Source organism: Ciconia boyciana, chromosome 6, assembly GCF_034638445.1.
Source record: "Ciconia boyciana chromosome 6, ASM3463844v1, whole genome shotgun sequence".
NCBI lineage: Eukaryota > Metazoa > Chordata > Aves > Ciconiiformes > Ciconiidae > Ciconia > Ciconia boyciana.
In genome coordinates, this window is record NC_132939.1 from 2613999 (window position 1) to 2635369 (window position 21371).

Consider the following 21371-nt stretch of genomic DNA (forward strand, 5'->3'; position numbering starts at 1 on the left):
TGAGTCTATGCAGAGTGTGGACACAGTCTGCAAGTTCCATGTGCAGGAAATTATTGCTGGCTTACTTAGCATTGTGCTGCTTCATCTCTTGGAATTCAGTTTCTCTCCTGTATAGGAAAAAGAGGTGCTGCAGTGGCATATACATAAAGAATGCCCCTCTCTTTGTCTTTCTTTCCAGGAGGATATGTGTAGTTACTAGGGACACTGTCACAAGTTTCTCTCCAGATTTGCTTGAAGAACCTGAGTGATTCCAGGTTTTGCTGCACTTCCCATCCTTGCCACCGGTGTGATGGCAACATAATTACTACCCTTACGAAGTCTCTCTGCTGAATTTCCATCACCAGTGAGAACCACATTTCACATGCTACACCATATAATTTGAGATTGGTTTTGTTCCTTTCCTTTCATAATTCCGATGTCTTTTGTTGCTTTTGCTAAAACTTATTTAGAGTTGCTAGGCTGTTTCTTTGGCCTTTTCCAAATACTATCTTCATCAGAATATCACTCTCTGAAGATTAGGAAAGGAAGTAATTACGGTTATGACATATTTCTGAAAACCAGGGACTAAGAAATTAAGAAGTATGCAATATTAATCCCTGTCTCCCCCACAGATTGGCAGTGTGAAGTGGAAATCAGCTGAGAATATTCCAGGCACACCTAACATGTAAGCATTTAATGAACTGGATGGTGAAAGGTCAGTTTAGCAATGCTGTGATACAGGATTATCTGGAAGAGCCAAGACTTTCAATGGGATTTCAGCCTCCCTCTGACCCTTTTGTGTACAGAGGACAGCGTTACATGTACACTTGCAAACACTCAGCCATAATTCATATCTGTGCTGGTTTGCATAGATTATATCAAGTAGCAGGAAATAGGGATCCTCTTGCTGTGGAGATTTCCAGGAGTAAGGCAGTTCTTGTTTGATCTGTGCATTTGATGGTAGGAAGGTGAAAGTGTAGTGACAGGATCCTGGCCAAGAGACTAAAAGGATCCAAATTTTGAGACAGGGTAGTAATCTGTATGGGGTAAGCTATGGCCACATAAAATCAAATCATCCGCTCAAAGTGTGTATCTCATTGCACTGGCCAGGGACAGCCTAACTGGCCTCTTAACACAGGCAGTTAACTGAAGTGAGACACTTAAAGTTAGGTATGATGAATCTAGACCTAAATATTTGACCTTGTAGGGAAAATGTAGACAAATTCTGTTCACTGCAATTCTAAAATGAAGTAAGAGTGTCTGTCTAGGTAGGGGGAGAGGGAGAAAGAGAGGGACTGGTAGATTAGGACATCATTCAAATAATGTAAAGATCTGGGTGTAAGTTAACTCTTGTTTTCAATTCTTCACATGACTGAGTTTGAAATACTTTAACTGTTTCCTGATTTTCAGGTGTTTGAGTTTGTAGAACAGCTACTCTCTAAACTGAACAGGATAACACGAGGGAAAGTTATGTAGACTGGTAAAGCTTTCAGTTGCTGAATTTCCTACTTCTTGTTCTAATAAGAGAGTAATGCTCCCTGCTGGAGTAAGTGCTCATGCACTTCATTTTATGTGTAGGTTTGAGTAGAGGTGGTATATGATTCTTTATCGTGTCTTCCCTTTCTGTCCCCTGTTGTAGTAGCAAGGTAATTGCTGCCACACATTGGAAAGTTTGAGGTGTGAGAAACAGGGCTGATAAGAGAAATCTCTTCCTCATTAATGTTACAAAATCTCTTCTATTATGCAGCAACTTTAAGCATGTGAGTACTGACATTTCCATAACTTTTGTACCCAGCGTCTTTCTCAGCTTATCTTCCATTTATCCTAATAACAGTACTAGAAGTTATTCCATGTTAACATACCCCAGGAAGCAGGGTGTTAGGTGAATGCCCGGTTCCTTCGCCGTGTTATCTGAGTTGGAAAGAAACTTGACAAATTAAGTCAGACTGTTTGGGTACTGAATGAGCTATCCTTCCCCACTTACAACATGGAGCTCCCACAAACCACCATGCCACAAAGAATATACATTCTTTGTATATTTTGTTCAAGTTCTTCTCTTCCCTGTTCTTGTGACATGGTATTCCTAGCTTGGCTCAAATGACTTTTGAGTTGCTACGGCTCTGGGAAGCTTCTCCGTCTTCTTGACATTCTTACCTGCCTTGTTCAGACATGCAGAGACACATATTTAGTGCCTCTTCAGCACTGAATTTGTGACAGGGAACTTCTGGTCTGATTTAGATAGAAGTATGGTGATCTGGTGCTTTGAAAAGCAAGTTGGAATGAGGTAAATGGGAATAATGCAAGGTTTTCTTAAGAGTTTAAGTTGTTAAAAGTGAGGAAATGTTGGTGGGAGAATGCTTCCATATGTTTCCATAATTTCTTCAAGGGGTTAAGGCATCCACCCCATCACTGTGGGTGCAGTCATCACCAAAACGGGCCATAATCAGCTGTACTAGCCCAAAAGGGTGTAACACGGTATGACAGAAAAGAGATTATATCACTCTTTCTATTCAGCAAGTCTGTGTTGCAAATCTTGAGTCATACACTGATGCTTTTTGGAGGGCAGTAGATAAGATCTGTTATTATGAAAGAAGACGTTACACCATATGAAGATTTGAGGATACAATTCTGTCAATGTCACCTTTCCATTCAGACTGTAAAACCTTATAGCTGTGTTTCAGCATAGGTATCCCATGCAAACCTGGCAGCCATAGCACAATCGTTTATGTGACCATCTTGAGTGGTGTGCAGCAGCAAGTCACTAGGCATGAGCATAAGAAATCTTTCAGTCAGAATACAGTGGGTTTTTTCCTATGAACTTCCAGCTTTTTCACCCATTCTTTGTCTCTTTACTGATCTCCACTGGGTTATATTATTTAATCTTTCAGATATTTCTGCAAATTAGCACAAACAGAATCCACCTTTGCTGTGTCATTATGAAGAGGACCTCTCAACACAGTGCTAGTTAACTAGTGGAGCACACCCAAATAACGGGGAACATCTGGAAAGAATATGGTTAGCATCAGCTCTGTGCCACATCAGCTGCTCCACTAAAACACTATTTATCGGAGCCTTGCTCACTTGAGTCTTTTCTAGACCAGTGTTTAGGACCATGAACAACATTCAATGAAGAATTTCTGAAGATTTACTAAAGGTCCTTGCCAGCATTGTTATTGCTCCAACAATGTGACCCTGCTGTGTGGCTCTAGAGGAAGCGTTCGGATTACTACAGTGCTACATGCCACTGGTGATCTCTTCCCTAAAACATGATCTTCAATTCATAGCAGAAAAGGGGGAGTTCATGGTCATCAAGTAGTCCCAGGAAGCAACAACATTTGCAATGTTTTGAACTGGAGGGGAATATGGATCAGCGTGCTTGGGATTCATTTTTTATGCATATTCTATGCAAATTCTATGCAGAATATTTTATGCATATTATCTGCCTCTCTTGCTGATCCAGTGGTAGCTGCAGCTTTACATCAAAGATGATAGGAAAAGAAGGTAATTTTATATTTTACTCCACAACCTGTGATTCACTGAAAAGGTAAAATATCAAGGGGATTTGAATTTATTTCTCTTGTGTATTGCTAGATTGCCCTGGCCATCTGACTAGCCTCAGAAAGGTGGAGAAAAAGATGAAAAGGAAATCTCTCAGTGATGTTGTTGAAGCTATTTAACTTCATGCAGGATTTTAAGGTCAGAAAAAGCAGCTAAGGAGGTACGAACATAGGACAAGGGGGGCTGAACTCTTCCTCCTTTTCTGCTGAATATTCAATGTTGAGTATTCAGTGTAGGAGGGAAGCTAAAAGGAACAAGTTCTGCTGTACTCCTGAAGGTGTGTACTGGTGCACTGGAGATGGCTTATCTCAAAAGCTATAAAAACATGTTCTGTAAAAAAGTACCAAACGTGAGCCTAAGGGATGGCAAAGCCCAGGAACGAGAAGGAAAAGATGCTTTCTGACTGCCTGCTATGACAGGGGAGAAGCAAAGAAACAGATCGGTGATAATGACTATTAAACTTCTTTTTAAGGCATCTTATTGCATTGGCTGTCACTGGGAGCTGGGCTGAGAAATCAACTTTAGTCTTTTCACACCTTCTTATAAAGGGAAGAGCCATAAACACTAGTTCAACAACTTAACTGTGGTAACTATATGAGATTTCTCATGGTTCTTTGGATCAGCATTTCTAACTTGAAATATAGACTGCAGAATTATCATCAAGTGAGAACTTTACTAGCCCAAGCAGCCTCAAAAGCAAATGAACACTGAGGAAAAAAAAAGGCAAGTAGATGTGTGAGAAATGTTACAAATGTGTAGGAATTAATTCAAATGAAATACTGCAAATCATCAAAAGATAGTAACTCAGACAAATTAATTTCAGCTTTGATCACATGCGTTGAAAACTCTCTCCTAATTGTGTGCTCCTCCATCTGGGTTGATGTTGATGTGGGCTTTACATGTGTTTTTCTATGGAATAAAGAAATCGTTGGCTCAGTCACAGTTTTATAGTATTTTCAAGATGTTGTGGTCTGTTTTGAAAAGAGACAATTATGTGAATGCTATGACTGTTTAGAAAGACAGGAAAAGCTGAACCAAATGTTGTTTTGCAATTAATACTGATTTCCTGGAGTCCCCGGGTCAATAGTTTACTTGATAATTTTACAAACAAGAAGGGGGCAGGGCAAGAGGAATCAAAAACAATTTCACAACCTACCATCAGAACCTGGTATAACATATTGTGTGTGCCGTCCCAGGCTTATCCAAGGTAAGAGAAGCATCAAGTGCAGAGCTCTGAGAAGAGGATTATTACTGTAAAGGGCATTGTGGAAGACGACTCCTCCCTGCTCCGTTCTTGCTATGCGTGCTGGAGAACTGCAAGTACAGAAATACAAAAATCAGGTTCTAAATAGAACACTGAGCTCTTTAAGAGGTTGGCATGGTTTGTTTTTTTCTTTTTAAATTGGGCATAAGAATGTGCATAACTCATGTTTCTTCCAAAGAGGTTCATGGACTGTAACATCTAAACTAAGCTGCAGAGTGATATTGTTTTTCTGGTTAACAACAGGTTAATCGGAGGTGTATGCGAAGTGAAGTGACTGTCAGAGCCCAGTAAGCCTGTCCTGGGACCAGAATGAGCTAGCTGAGAAAAAACCCCTAAGTGGTCAGATAGCCTTTACCTGTGGTTACTGCTGTGCTTTGCATAGAATCACCAAATCACAGAATTGTATAGGTTGGAAAAGACCTTTAAGATCATCGAGTCCAACTGTAAACCTAACACTACCAAGACCACTGCTACACCATGTCCCTAAGCACCTCATCCAAACGTCTTTTAAATACCTCCAGGGATGGTGACTCAATCCCTTCCCTGGGCAGCCTGTTCCAATGCTGGACAACCCTTTCAGTGAAGTAAAATTTCCTAATATCCAGTCTAAACCTTCCCTGGCGCAACTTGAGGCCATTTCCTCTCATCCTATCACTTGTTACCTGGGAGAAGAGACCGACCCCACCTTGCTACAACCTCCTTTCAGGCAGTTGTAGAGAGCGATAAGGTCTCCCCTCAGCCTCCTTTTCTCCAGGCTAAACAACCCCAGTTCCCTCAGCCGCTCCCCATCAGCCTTGTGCTCCAGACCCTTCCCCAGCTCCGTTGCCCTTCTCTGGACACGCTCCAGCACCTCAATGTCTCTCTTGGAGTGAGGGGCCCAAAACTGAACACAGTATTTGAGGTGTGGCCTCACCAGTGCCGAGTACAGGGGGACCAGCTTGGATCCACTGTGGCTGCCAGAGCTGGGATAGTGAGGAAGCGGGGTTTTTTTTGTGGGGGGGAACCCAGAGCGGTTGGAGCTTGTGTGGGAGCTCTGCCTGCAGCCCAGCACCGCGGGCCCGCAGCCGCCCTGCCGACCTCCCTGGGGCCGGGCAAAGGAGGAGGGCGGCGGGCCGGGGCTGCGGGGCGGGTCCCCCTCATATGCCATGGCGGGAGTGGGGTGCTGGGGCCGGTGGAGCGGGAGGGAGGGAAGATAGATAGATAGATAGATAGATAGATAGACAGACAGACAGATAGATAGATAGTGGCACCGCTGCGGGGTGCCGGGGAGGTGCGTGAAGAGCGGGATGGGGATAGGGATGGGGATGGGGATGGGGATGGGGATGGGGACCGGGACCCCGACCCCGCGGCGGGCCGGGCGCTGGGGCTCTTCACCTGGGAGGAGATCGGGCAGCGCAGCGGCCGGGGCCCACCGCCGCAGGAGCGCTGGCTGGTGATCGGGAGGAAGGTGTACGACATCAGCCGCTTCTGCCGGAGGCACCCAGGAGGGGCCCGTCTCATTGGCAGCCACGCCGGGCAGGACGCCACGGTGAGGGCCGGGGTGGGGGTGGGGGGGACGGGGATGGCAGGGAGGTGCTTGCTACCGGCTGGTTTTGAGATGAGGGGCAGAGAAGGTCGGTACCTGGTAGGCATCGTGCAGCGAGAGCTTGGGAGGTGACTTGGGGGGGAATTGGTGGGTTTAGGGGTATGGAGCAGGGTCGGGGTATGGAGCGTCACTGCTACGTGCACGCTTTCCAGCCTCATGCTATGGAAAGAGGCAAATAAAGAGGCTGTTGGCCCGTGGGGCACCCAGACTGTAACTGTTTATCCAGCTGAAGTCTTTAGGATTGCTCTTATCTGCTGATCTTGCTTTTGCAGCTACCGTGATGTGACCTGCAGTGATTGCTTACAGGCAGGGTAAGGTGGGGAAGCTGTCACAAGTAGTGCATCGGCCCTGTGGCAACGACAGTAGCTGCTTCCAGAAACATACCTTTAGGAAAGGTATCCCTCCTAAATGCCACCCGGCATAGCTTGGAGGGAAAGCAAAGACAGCAGGCTTTCCCACGCAGTCTTCCAGAAAAGTTTCTGTAGTTGTTGCATATGGTCCTTCTGACCCTTGAGATGAACAAAATTGAAAGGGTCGGCTGGTTAACAAGTGTCCAACTGCTGGCGAGTTAGTGTGTGGGCAAAAAGGCTTCTGCTCATCATGTTTCCTTGTCTGACTGCTATTTTAATGCCATGGAAACCTGGGGTAAAACCCACACCAAAACGTTCAGCAAATTCCCTGGAGTTCTTGCCTCCTGGTATATGGAGGAAGGGTGAAAAATAGTGGTAAATTAACATCTATACAAAGATGTGACAAATGTGATTGCTTCCTTGCTGTGTATTTTGAAAGAAAAAACCCCAAGACAAATAGTTCCCTGATCTTCCATATATAAGGGATATTTGAGGCTCACGGAAATAAAAAGAGTTTTCAGTCCACTAAGTTTAAATTTCAAATTCCGTATTAGCTACACTTTGCATTCAATATTTTCCATCATTCATTTGCTCTAGTTAGTACTGTCAGGTTTCTTTCATTTTAGGATGCTGGAATACCCCAGACAATGGATGAACCTGGAAAACACGGATATTTTGTTTCTGGGATCTGAGCTGGTTCTTATAGGTTGGTTCCATGTCCAGATCATTAAGCCCTGCAAGACTTCAGCCAGTGTTGTGTGACACCAGCTCAACTGTCTTCACACACAAGTGTGAAGCACATTAAATAAGCTGTGCACCATAACGGAAAAATGCCTGCTTATTTTCCCCTCTCTCTTGTTAAGCATATATGATAAAACTCCAGCTCAAGGGCTGCAAGTGAAATTAAGAGGAACGGTTTTTCCTTTGCTCCAGAGATGCTGAAGAACACATAGATCTTCATCAACTCGGCGCTTTGGGATAACAACAGCATCATCACTTCTGACAAGGCACAATATTCAGAATATGTATTTATTCCAAGGCAAATTGATACATGTGATTCTGGAGTATCTTGCCCTGCTTGAACTCTGCACACTTGCAAGCTGTGCATCTTGGCCTCTGCAAAATCTGTGGAAGAGAATAAAAGGTGGAATATTTGCTATAGGTTCCTGTAATACAGTACAGAGAAAGCCATGCTGGCACTAGTCAGCCTCTAACAGAAGCAGGGTAAATTAGTGTGTGTGGACTTCTGTGCTCTCCTATGTAGCCTGATGATGTGTGAACTATCTTGTTTAGAGCAAACTTGGTTATATCCACACTGAGTTGCAGTGGGAATATATCCAGGACATTGTGGGTGAAGTAAGAAACTCCTCTTCATTACTAAGAGCAGTTTCACGAGGCAGTGTGAATTATTTTGCGGAGAAACTGCTTGCTGATTTTTTTGATTCATCAGCAATAGCAATTATGTGCACGGTATTTAAACCCACTGTATGTTCCTTATATGCCTCAGTGTTAGACATGCAGTTGCCCAAACCTTTGTCATTTTGGAGTGGAGGACAGAAATTCTGCAGTGGTTTGCTCAAAGAGATTAGCTAAACAACTTCATTTTGTCACACAACCGTTCTTAATAAACATTTGCCCAGAGGAACTCTGGGGCTGGAATGCAGTAAAGTGCTGATTCTGGTCTGTTTAGGATGACTGAATTGAATCGGATGAAAGGTGGCACAAAAGCAAGCATGCAAGCAGATCAATAAGTTGAAGGCACGGATGTACAAAAGCAATTTTCCATGGTTGGAGAATCTTCAGGGGAAGTTCCTTTCCTACAGACTGAATGCTCAGCTCAGTCTCAGCTGTGCTTCAGGGCTCCAACTGCCCCCTTCATGCTCTGTCAATGCAGTTGTCTCCTCCTCTGCTTTTCTGCATCCTGTCCCTTCTGTCCCCAGCCCTGCCTGGAAGCTATCACACCATTGCTTTTTCATGCTCATATCTTTGAGAGATCAGTAACACCAGGCCTGTGCTTATGAATTGTGTCCTTGCATTCATTTCCTTCTGAATATTTCCAAGTACTACAGAAAAATAGAAATTTCTCTGCTGTCACTTGGTCCCTGATGAAATGCTTCCTGTCTTAGTTAATTTTGGAGTGGAGTTCTCTACCCAGTGAATAAGAGGAACCACATTTTTCTTTTAAGTGGTCAGATTTAAAGGGCAATTTTCTCTTTTGACAAATTGCACAACAAAGAAGATTCTGGTCTGCTGTTAAGAAAGGTCTTTTGGGCACCTGGATGTCCAGGAAGATGGAAAAGTCACTAATATTGGGGTTGAGAAGAGGGGGAAGGAGAAAGGCAAGGGAACTAGACTCTGCTTTAGGCGTACGATGGAGGTTCATTCAATTTTGTATTATGGAGCTTGCATACCTGTACTGATTGCAGTAGTGGAAGTCAGACCTCTTCCGTTTGCCAGCTGGAATAAGATCTCATTTAAGAGCATAGAACAAATATGAGAAGAAAAAGGTCAATAAAAGCTTGAGGAGATAGAAAGGTAAACCAGCCGGCTTTGCTATTGTGGTTCCTCCATAGTGAATGTCTTGCTGTGCACAGCAGATTGAGGTTAGTAACAGAGAATTTGCTTTTCTTACCTCTTCCTTTACTCTTGTGCATTTGCAGGATGCCTTTGTAGCATTCCATGTTGACAAGGTACTGGTGAGCAAGTACTTGAAGTCACTGCAGATTGGGGAGCTGGCACCAGATCAACCCAGTATTGAGCCCACTAAAAATGTAAGTCTATCTTCATAAATCAGATCAAAGGTACATTAAAGGGAAATATTCTGAGATTAGACTTTGTTCTTCTGTGTCAGCGTAGCTCCTGGAACAATGGGATCCAGGTTCTCCACAATTTTTTGTGCTACTACTTAGAAACAATACATGAATATTAGTCTGAATCCACATTATGTGGTTGAGTAGGAGATTCCTGAAGATGAATTTTTCTTATCACAGCAACTCTACATAAATAGCAGAGCCTTGGTTTGCTCTCACGAATATATCGCAGCTATCACCTTTTCTTCTTTCCCTTGCTTTGAGAAAGAGCTAACCAAAAATGAAGTAATTCTTTCCAGCTGATAGTAAATGTTCAGACTGTACTCCCTCCTGTTGTAGGTATCTGTAGAGAGAGACTGCAGGTAGAGTGTTTTAGCCTTGAGTTAAGTTTCGCAGGCTGTATTGGCATTGCCCTTTTGGACAGCCGCCTTGTAGCAGTCTCAAGGTCGTTCACAGAATGACCGTTCACAGAAGCACCGTTGATGGTTACCCTCACAGTGCCAATCTGGTATGTCAAAGAAAACCTCATGAGAGGGGCACAGACAACAAAACAGGAGCAGTCTTGGAGTACAAATATTCCCTGGGCTGTATGGTCCTCATTGCTTCCTGCTGTCCAAGACTATCTGTTTTCCCCATTCCTTCTAGCCTGCCCTGACTTTTCCTTTGCATAGTCCCACACTGCATGCTGAAGGGGGGCAAGATGATTGTCGTGGTTTAGCCCCAGCCGGCAACTAAGCACCACGCAGCCGCTCGCTCACTCCCCCCCAGTGGGATGGGGGAGAGGATCGGAAGAGCAAAAGGAAGAAAACTCGTGGGTTGAGATAAGAACAGTTTAATGATTGGAACAAAATAATAGTAATAATAATAATGAATTGTAATGAGAAGGAAAACAACGAGAGAGAGAGAGGAACAAAACCCAAGGGAAGGAAAAAACAAGTGATACAACTGCTCACCACCCGCTGACCGACGCCCAGCCAGTCCCCGAGCAGCGATCGCTACCCCCTGGCCAATTCCCCCCAGTTTAGATACTGGGCATGATGTCATATGGTATAGAATAGCCCTTTGGTCAGTTTGGATCAACTATCCTGGCTGTGCCCCTTCCCATTTTCTTGTGCACCTGGCAGAGCATGGGAAGCTGAAAAAGTCTTTGACTGTAAACACCGCTTAGCAACAGCCAAAACATCAGCGTGTTATCCATATTATTCTCATACTAAAATCCAAAACACAGCACTATACCAGCTAGTAGGAAGAAAATTAACTCTATCCCAGCCGAAACCAGGACAATGATACATGGCCCCATGTAACTCGGACATTAGAAACACAATTCAGAGCAGCCTGGCTGTGCCAGAATGGCATGGCCACACTTCCTAGGTAGGTGGGAACCTCATGAACCCTCTTACCTATCTGTGGCCATGCTTTGCCTATTTCTCGATTCCATAGCTGGCCTGCACCAGAGCCTGCATGTGCCTTGGTCCATGCAAACTCCATTTCCCCAAAATGATTGGGAAAGTAGGCTGGCAAGCTCCTTTGTGGGTCGGGTTGCATGGAGACAGGAATCAGGCTTGGGAGGCATCTGCAGAGCTGGCAAAGACAAAGGGGGGTTATTCTAGCACCCGTGCTGTGCTCATTTCTTCTTCCATCCTTCCTCAGTGCCACCAACCTGAGGCCAGCTGGGCTGTAGGTGCCATTTTCATACAGGCATTTAACCCTCCCCTGTTGATCTTGGGAAGGGTAAAGTGAAAACATATATCAATCTATTGGAACTGGCAGAAGAGGAATAATTTCATCCCAAAGACCTACCACAAGATGGCATGCTATGTTCATGCACATACAGTACACCTTCCACTAGACACAACTTCCAGCTGAGCCCTGTGCTACCTGCCAAGAAGATGATGGAAGCAACACCAAAGATATAGTTTTAGGGGTTGAGGGTACGGACATTGTGCTCTGTGATGGCTGCTGCTTGCTCCTCTGCTCTGTGTACCTTGTCAGGCAAAGACACAGAGAAGCTGTAGGAAAGCAACCATGAAGTTTACTAGTGTGCAAGCTCAGCTCTTCCCCATTTGGCCAGATCCTTTGCTCTTTCTTTCCTCCATTAAAGTGGTCCTTGGCTTTTGAGGCTGCAGTGCTACGCTCTAGAAAGAGGGAACATGTAACACTGGTGCTTCCCACAGAAAATGCTGGTGAAAGATTTCTGTGAATTGTATGCTACTGTTGAGAAAATGGGACTTCTGAAGCCAAATCAACTGTTCTTCTTCCTGCACCTCACCCACATCCTCCTGTTGGATACTGCTGCTTGGCTCATTCTCTTCTACTTTGGGACATCCTTAATGCCCTTTATTGTCTCTCTGGCAGTGCTGACCATTTCCCAGGTAAGCAACTAAGTACACAGCATGTACACATGGACTTGCATCACCTTTCATACACATAATATTATTGCAGTTTTGTAGTCCTCCATTTCCTTACTTGGCATAGTTCTCCTTTGTCATTAGAAGACAACCACTATATGACATGTGGTTACAGAAGATGTAAAGAAGAAATTCTGCATGTGGGGAGCTCCCACTAAGCCTAGTCTGGGATTCTTTCAGCAAGATATATTCTAGGGGAAGCCTCGAGAGTATCAGGATTTCATAGTTCCTTTCTGATTGTGACTTGGGAGCACTGTCCAAGAAATAAATCTCACTATTTCAAAGCAAAGGATGGGTGTGGCAGTGTCCTGGTCTCGATTCCTCTTTCCCCCCTCCCAAAGTTTTCTTTTTTCCCTTCCAGGTCCAGGCTTCCTGGTTACAACATGATTTAGGACATCTTTCAGTATTCAGGAAGACCAAGTGGAACCACTTGCTGCATAAGTTTGTGATGTGCCATTTGACTGTAAGTACCTGACGCTGGAAAAACTTGGTAGATTTGACGGCTTTCCTGTAAAAGTCTGTGTTCTGAAGACTCTGTGGAGGATAGTGTGTTCAGCATTGCGTGAAGGAGGGGAACTGGAGAGATTCTGGCTCTGAAAGCGTTGTACTTTTCGAACTTTGTTCTTCCCTGAGACAGGGGGCATCAGCCAAATGGTGGACTCTTCTGCGCTCCCGGCACCATGCCAAACCCAACTGCTTCCAGAAAGATCCTGATATTGATATGCACCCTTTCTTGTTTACTTTGGGGAAGAAATTCTCTGTGGAGGTCAGTGTGTGTGTGTGTGCACTCATGTACCAGGAACTGGGAAGAACACCCTAGTCAACAAAAACATGGGGTACCATAGTGATCTAAAACTAAGATGTGATGACAGTTTCTGAAAAAAGATTGCTTTCATCTGTGTCTCCTTGCTTCAGCCTTTGTAAGCAGGTCACAGTTTGCATTCAGTTCACATAAGCACAAAATTTCTTGAACAGCTGACAAGTAGATGTAAATAAATTAGACATGATGTACGTGCATCATATATAGGGTGGAAAATCCATCAGCAAAAAGACTGTTAATGGTTATAGCAACTTAATGACCTAGTAGAACGACTCAGTAGTTAATGATTATTAGATAACTTGTAAACATTAATATAAAGCATGTCTGCAGTTGGCCTGGGATTATTACTTTAATATTAACGTCTGAGGCTCAGAGATACAGGTGGCTTTGGCATGTCTATGACTTCTACGAGAAGGTAGAAGCCTTGCTGTTCCTGGAGCTCTGTAGGACTGGTTGTTGGCAGGTCCCTCTAGTGGGCACAAGTCATTTGACCACACAGGATGTTCTCAGCTTGTACTGCTAGGCCACTTCCAGGAGCAACACCCTAAGACAATGCTGAACCCTTTTTATTGTACAACTTCAAACCCCTTTTATTGTACAACTTCATCAAATCTTGAGATCTTGTCAGTGTAGCTACACCAGTGAAATATTTATTCTCCTTGGAAGACCTTTTCCATCATGAAACTGTCATTGAAGTGTACAGAATCAGACAAGAAAGTCGGGGGTGGGGGGGGGGTGGGGAACATATTACTATTTTTGACCGGTAATATAACTTAGCCTTGAAGTATCTAATATTTCACCAATTGAATTATGAATGTGGTAAGAACACCAAACTGGGGAAATTCAACAGTTAAAATTCACCTCAATCCACCCTCAAAATTATTTTTGTCATAACACACCATCTTTTAATGGATGAAATGTTCTGGCATAGTTTCTACTACATCATTCCATGCCAACCCAGACAATGGTGGTATCTGTGACAGCAGTTTCCTTCCTACCATGTATCAACATAGGTTTTTCTTACGGGCTGTTACCTCTCTTTTGGCTTGTCATAACTATATCTAGAACTACTTTTCAGCAATCACTTATTTAATTTATTTTCCCCTACTGGAGAAAAATCTCGTGCTTGCTTAACAGTTTATCTCTGAAGGATTTTACAAAGCTGTAAGGCATTAAAGTCTTACATTAATGGAATGAGGATTTATAGAAAAGGCATATTATGTATGTAAACTAATAGGACAGGTACAGAAGAGGGAGACAGTAGGAATAAGGGTTGTGGGAAGTGTGCAAGAAGAGTGCCTCTGGGGAAGAAAGAATGGAAAGCAGCAAGTTACCTGCGCAAATTGCTTAGTTTCCGCTCAGGTTTTTTTTTGCTGTTTCTTTTCACAGCTTGGGATCAAAAAGAAAAAATACATGCCATACAATCACCAACACAAATACTTCTTCATCAGTGAGTATCTCCGTTCTCCTGCAATACCATGAGGGGTACTAATAGGGCTTGTAGATCTTACTTTTGACCTGTAGGACTTGAGCAGAACTAAGGTGCCTGCACGAAAGAACATAATAATCAGTTTGCATTTAATTTTTGGAGGAGTTGAAGACCTGACTGAATAAAACCCCAAGTAACCTGGTCTGACCTCACATCTGATGCTGCTCTGAGATCCTGAGGTCCTTTCCAGCCTGAATTATCATATGATCCTATGTGAGATCAGGTTTCTGTGCCCTTCTTGACTTGAAACACATTAATTTTGTTTCAGAATTTCTAACCAAATGGCTTAAGTTTGTTCCAGGGCAGAAAAAGTAGTGGGTAGGCTTATCCCAGGTCAGCTTAAAACTGTACTGCTTTGCAAAAATAAGTCTACATCTGTTTGGACAGAGAAAAGGAGAAAGACTCTTAATTCGCTAATCAAGGAAGTTATTGGGGAGAGTGAGATGAGGGCTCCAGGGACTGTTTGTGTGAGCTGTATAATGTATGGCTAATAAAGTGCATAAACAAAGCAGAGGAAAACTTCTGAATTTCTCCACTGTCAGTGGAGAAACTGCTGTGATTTCTAGGCTCACTCCTGCCCTCTTCTTCCCATCTTAGTGAAGCTTTACTCATTTTGCAAAGCAGCACAATTTCAACACGGGACAAGGAGATATCACCTCTTGCATTTCTCCAGAATAGTCTGAAGTCTGCTGCTTAGGATGCTTGCCTGAAAAGTGGACAGTATGAATTTGAACTCTAAAACCCAGCATAAATGGGCACTTTGAAGGTGTGATTCATTTGACCTATTTTTTTCCCTTGACCTCTGAAGATGGCAGGAGCTGGACTCCAGCACTGGCTGTTCTCTCAAGTGGCTAGACAGAACTAGTAGGGTTAGTTCAGATGAACATATCTCAGATATGCAACTCTGAGATGCCTAGTTAAGGAAGGTGATCCTATCCCAGATCTTCCACATCCTCCACAGCGGCTCTGAGTTACAATGTCATACCACATCTTTCAGTCATATTCAAGTTTAAATAATAGTCTGTGAGGTTTTTTGTTGTGTTGTTTTGGTTGTTTTTTTTTTTAAGTAAAAGTGAGATGTCCATTTGGAAGGTTGAGTTTGAGTTCTTGCAACCCAAAATCCCTGGTAGGCAAGGGATTTTATATGTATTCCTGTTGTTCCCCTGCTTTGAACAACTGAATGGGGAGCCAGATAAGCTTTGGGGCTGTGGAAGCCATTTCCTGAAATACTACTCTGTGGCTGTTCCTCAGTTAGAAGCCTAAAATGAAATCTCGGGTTTGTAGGCACTATCAGATTAATGGACAGACCTAGAAATGTAGGCACTAATCGTAGAATTGTAGAGTGGTTTGGGTTGGAAGGGACCTCCAAAGATCTTCTAGTCAAACCCCCCTGCAATGAGCAGGGACATCTTCAACTAGATCAGGTTGCTCAGAGCCCTGTATAGCATCCTAACCAGTGTCAGTCAGTTGCTTTCTTGCAGAGTGGTTACTGTGGTACTCAAAAGGATTAAGTCTCTGGGGTCTTGTCCTCCTTATCTTTCAGGATTCTCCACAGCCCTTTTTCTTTTCACTCTTTTCTAAAAGAAGCTGTGGTTGTAGCTCTCCATGAAGAAATGGAAGGCAATACTACCTGCGTTGACAGGTGACATAAGCAGTAGCAGGCTGTCATGCTGAAGAGCAGGAACTGTCCTCAATCAAGCTTCAGAGAGCTTCTTGTCTTGCCTTTGTTTTGCCTCTTGAGGTCAGCAGGCTCCCAGATTGCTTACTGTTTGTCTGTGTTGATGCATACTGATATCATCCAGAAAATTCTGCAGCCCTAAAACTTCTCACAATATTCTCCATATTGAGTAGCTGTTCAGGGATCCTTTGCTTCCAGTTTGATTATCTGTCATTCAGTCCATGACATTACCAGTGATAATGCATTCTCCTTTACAGCTCTTCCTCCGCTCCTGTTTCCCACCTACTTCCACTGCCACACATTTTATATTGCATACACAAAAAGGTATTGGGTGGTGAGTATTGCTACTTGTGCAACCAAGAAGGGGTCGGTTGTGGGCCTTCAATCTTTCTTCTGAACATGGAGCCAGCTTCTGTCCGGAGCTCAGTCCCTGCTGTGTGACACTCTATGCCATTCAGTTAAGCCTAATATGACAGTCAGTTTGGTGCAATGTTTTCAGTGGCTCTGCATACTTTCTGCTAAACCCATTATGTTCCTCAGCCCGATGATAAAGGTCTGGAAACGAGCAACAGGCTGTTTGGCTTGTACTGCTCTGCCTCATTTGCAGAACCACAAAGTGGACTGTCTCCTTTGGTTTGGGAAACAAATTGGAAGGTCCCTAGTGGTCCGGAACGGGAGGATGTGGATCTAAAGGAACTGTTGTCACTGATTTGTTAGCAGTATGCATATACTCAGCATTAATTCCTATGCCAGGCAGCCAGAATTAATACTTCATTCTTCCTTGTCTTGCATGTGTTGTGCATACAGGAGGACAGAGCAACTTCCAGCCAAAATGAGATCGTTGGTCTAGCATTTAGTTCACTGTGGAGTCCTGGGCAATGATTTGATACAAGTCTTCAACTCGTGTTTCTGAATGCATAGTCATTTGCTAATATATTAACCTACTTACTAGGTGTGCATTCAGCTCAGATTCATCTCTATTATAGCAAGCCATGAAAAGAAAGTGGTACTAGCTTCTGTTAACTTGGATCACTCCAGGTGATTCAATTCAGCAAAAACCTGTAAAAGCTGAATGGAGATTGTTCTCTTGTACGTATAATGTGAAGCTTATAAAAAAGATTTAAGCAAATATAATTTATAATGATTTTTTCTTGTTGTCTCTGGTTTTGGTAGGACTTGGCCTGGATGCTGATCTTCTATATCAGATTCTTTTTTACTTATGGATCATTATTAGAAATAAAGAGTCTCCTGGCATATTACTTTATATTCAGGTGATATCTCTTTAGAAGGTTCTTCAGCCTTCTTTTACATATTCTTTCCATCTGTGCCTGCCTGCCTTTCTTATCTTTCCATGTTCTCCTTGACCATCTCATTTTTGCTTAGTTTTTTAATTCTGTAAAGTTAAACTAAGACTCTTCTGCTTAATTGCTAGTTCAAGTTTTATGTTGCCTCATTGGCTCTGGCAGCAAAGAGACTTCACTGAGTGCTGACAAAATTGAGAAATACTTACTTTACATAACATTCAGTGCTTTGGGTGTTGGGTCTGCTACCGGTTAGAGAAAGAGAACATTTAACAGAAACAGCTTAGCCTGGGCTTGCAAATGCCAAGGCATTATCCAGCAGCATTGGCTTGAATGTACAATACACTCTCCACTTGGATCATTTTACTGACTCTAATCAGTTTGGTCCTTGGCTACAGATGAAACAAGATGAGTAACAGGCTACATCAGTTTCATAACAAAACATGTTAAATAATCATGAGTTTCATAAGGAAGTATGAAACTTCCAGGTTTTGGAAGTTCTCCCAGGTGCTGGATTAGCCAGGCTTGTGTTCAGCCATGTGTTTGTAAGTCTGGCTATGCTGTTACTTCAATGGCTCATCATTGACTCGCTTACCTGTTACTGAATTCTGGCCTCTTGTCTGATTGCACAGGATGCTGCAGAGCAGCTGGTTTGTCTGGGTTTCACAGATGAACCATATCCCTATGGATATTTACTATGACACAATTTGGACTGGATGTCTACTCAGGTAAAATATTTTCCATTCTTAAGAATTGTGGCCATACAGGTACAAATTCCAACCACAAGCCAAGCAAGTCTTCTATTGCATTAAGGGTAAAAACCCGTTGGTAACTGGGAAGTGCAGGTTAATGGGATAACGGGATTCAGTTACGGTAACAGTAGAGGAGGACAGCAATGACACGTTCATGGGCAATCTAAAACCAAGGCTAGGCCCCAGCTCTATTTCCTAAACATACCCATCTCCCCACTTATTGCGTCATTCTGTCTTGGACCTTTTCCGCTTATGCGGAGATGGAAGTTTTCGTCCTGCTCTTGCTGAGCGATTTTGCACTAGTAGAATGCCAGTGTGCTGTCTCCTCTTTGCAGAGAGACTTACTGGAGTCCAGCAGTAAAGCCTGACCATCACAGCAGCACCCTGCCATCTCTGCTTTTTCTGCAGACATAGGTTTGAGAAGACCCAGGAGGAACTTTTGACTGTTCACATGCATTCACAGGAGCACAGAGCCAGCTCCTAGTTTTACCATGGTCCATGTTAGCCAGTCTACGTACCTCTGCTGGTCCACAAAGCTGAAGGAGGATTATGACCCCTGGCTTGAGGTAGCTCAGCTTAGGCTAAAAGAAAACAACGGAACAGAGTAGCACAGCATACTGTGCTCTTCAGACAAATGAGAAAGGCTGCAGTCACCGATCTGTACTGACTTTGCTTTCCTTTCCCCTCCTCTAGCTCCGGGCAACATGCAATGTTGAGCAGTCTCTGTTCAATGACTGGTTTACTGGGCATCTGAACTTCCAGATTGAACATCAGTGAGTACACACCCTGAGAGAGAATTTTCTTCCCTCTTTTTTTTTTTTTTAATATTTTTTCTTCTCTTTTTCTTTTTTTTTTTTTTTTCTTTTCTTTTCCCTATTCTTCTTTGCTCTGAATTCTACAAATAGGTGTGGGGCACTAATGAGTTTGTCTTTAAAAAGACTGAAAACCCTAAACAGAATCATAAATGTAATTCAAAACCTTCACTGGACCCATAGGAAGGTGAGAATGACTAGTGAAAACTGAACATGGGCAGGATCTATGAAACCATATAGGCAGCAACAGGGTCTATCCAAAGTAGTAGCTCATAAGCATCAGTGAAAATGTACATGCTAAGGCACCCTGTTTATAGTCTGACATAGTAGTTTAAGCCTGCCTATACTGACTACTTACACTATTACTCTAGAGACTGGGATATACAACTGGAGGATGGGCTCATCTCCTTTTCTGTGCTATGGAGATGGTTATTTATGGAGAAAGGGATGGGGGGGAGGAGTAGATTCTTCTAGTTTATGGCATCACTTAATTTGGAGAAATGTTGCTTCAGAGATTCTAGAGACAACTGTGGAAAATAAGAGGGGGAAAGCAGGAAAGTCTTACGAGTTACTTGCGCTAAAAGCGCACCAAGGGGAAAGAAGAGCCAGGAGCAGCTAAAGACCCTACTCAGTGTGAGCTGTGTGATTCCTGGGAAGGAATAATGAATGTGAACATGTGAAAGGTAATATTTCATATGGGGCACTGGAAGAGAATTTGTCTGTCTCCTGTTCACAGCCTGTTCCCCACAATGCCAAGACACAACTACTGGAAGGTGGCTCCTCTGGTGAAGTCCTTGTGTGCCAAACACGGCATTGAGTACCAATGTAAGCCGTTGCTCACGGCTTTTGCAGACATTGTGCAGTAAGTAACAACACACTGGCAAAATATTGCAGAAGGATGTAGGAGAGACTGGAAGCCTAAGAACAAGAGTTGGCTTGTTCTTATCTTACAAATCAACACACAGAAACCCTTATTTCCCCTGTCCCCACCAACACTCCACTAAGCAACCCTGCATAATGTGGCCTCTTGTGCTCTCTCTCTCTCAGCTCTCTGAAGAATTCAGGAGAGCTCTGGCTTGATGCCTACCCACACAAATAAGAAGACAAGGCTTGATGGTACCATTCACAGCCTGCCACGTCTTTGCATTCCCAGCAAGCTGAGGAGCAGGGACCACAAAGGACTCTATGGCAGAAGAAAATGGATAAGAACTGAAGGATATGATTCCAATAGATAAGAAGTTACCTGAATTTTACTTTTGGCCTTTCCTGGTGTTTTGGTTCAGATATGTTAAGAGTGGATAGGGAAAGCAGGAGATGACTGCTTAGAACAGGAGAAACTCTTTGCTAGTTGTGTCTGAGTAAATACGGCCAAGAGCATTTCTGAGCCTGAGTATGTGTTCAAGTCAGATTATGGACTGGTGCAGCTGCACACCCTTAACTTCATGTCAGAGTCCTGTGACCAGTTGGGTTTTTTTTTAGGTATTCCTCGTGTGGAGGGTTTAATGCTTAATAAAATGTTTGCTTATTTGAAGTCATTTGAAATTGTACAGGAGTTTGGATTAACATGGTGTTCCAGCAATGCGCTTAAATCATAATAAATTATAATAAACTACATATCCCACTGAGAGTACAGCAATATGCAGTTGAATAACAACATAAATGTGTTTCCCATTACTGTTCTCTAGAGCATCCTCATTATCACAATGCCAGGCATCCCCACTTGTCAGGAAGAAATACACGGATTGAGCTCAAGCCCGCTGCTCTCTTCAAAGTTTCTTTATTCGTTGTTTGGTTTTTGTACTTCGTGTTGGGCTGAGCCATGTGTACGTTCCCCAGGCTGGTCTGTCTGAGGTGTTTATAACCATAAGGTCTCCACTGTCAAGTCTGTGCCCCAAAGTGCTCTTAAACACTTCATGCCTGTATTCCGTCATGCCACGTCCTTTGTCTTCACTTCTCAAAGCTGCTAGTATGATACCGGATCTGTATTTCATTATGTTAACATACAGCTATATCTCATTCTACATGGAGTAACTGCTTGGTACTGCTATCTATATAAGACTATGATCATACTATAGAAAGATAAACCAAAAGTAAAATAAATTAGCCATAGACATTTGGTCAAATAGAAAAGTTGCTGTTGCAGCTAAACCAAATAAAATGAAGTTGCAGACAGACCAGTAAAAGATCAGACTAAGCAAGCCTGACAAGCCTCAGTTCTGAGGCTTTGCAAACTCAATATGAAGTTGAGCCATTATTTGGCTCCACATAGTTCATATAAATCATAACCCCATTATAATCACTAAATAGCTGTCATAATCGGTAGAAAGTTCAGAATTTCTGCAGTTGAAGAATGTGCAATGAACTTCATGATGAGGAACAGATTTATTTCTTCATCACCTTCTGAGCCTACGAGTGGGCTGTACTCACCCGGAGCTCGAGGCTTGCAGGCGCTGCTGAGCAAGGCTTTTCTGGCAGGCTGTGTTTCTCAGCTCCTCAGGCTTGCCTCAGAGTCTCTGGTGTACCAGATGCTACTCGTAGGTGAGGTCACAGCAGGTAAGGACACTT

At 43.3% G+C, this 21371-nt stretch overlaps 1 protein-coding gene across 1 annotated transcript in view; it reads left to right on the forward strand.

Annotated features, from left to right (window-relative positions):
* Positions 1-19905, forward strand: part of LOC140652798 (acyl-CoA (8-3)-desaturase-like) — a 38432-nt gene extending 18527 nt beyond the window's left edge. Inside the window, 13 exon segments of the mRNA XM_072864024.1 lie at positions 6072-6329; positions 9397-9507; positions 11721-11918; positions 12316-12417; positions 12592-12720; positions 14164-14224; positions 16199-16275; positions 17115-17212; positions 17875-17942; positions 17945-17970; positions 18688-18767; positions 19543-19668; positions 19854-19905. Of these exon segments, the coding sequence (XP_072720125.1) occupies positions 6072-6329; positions 9397-9507; positions 11721-11918; positions 12316-12417; positions 12592-12720; positions 14164-14224; positions 16199-16275; positions 17115-17212; positions 17875-17942; positions 17945-17970; positions 18688-18767; positions 19543-19668; positions 19854-19905 (1386 nt within the window).
* Positions 19906-21371: the final 1466 nt, after the last annotated feature.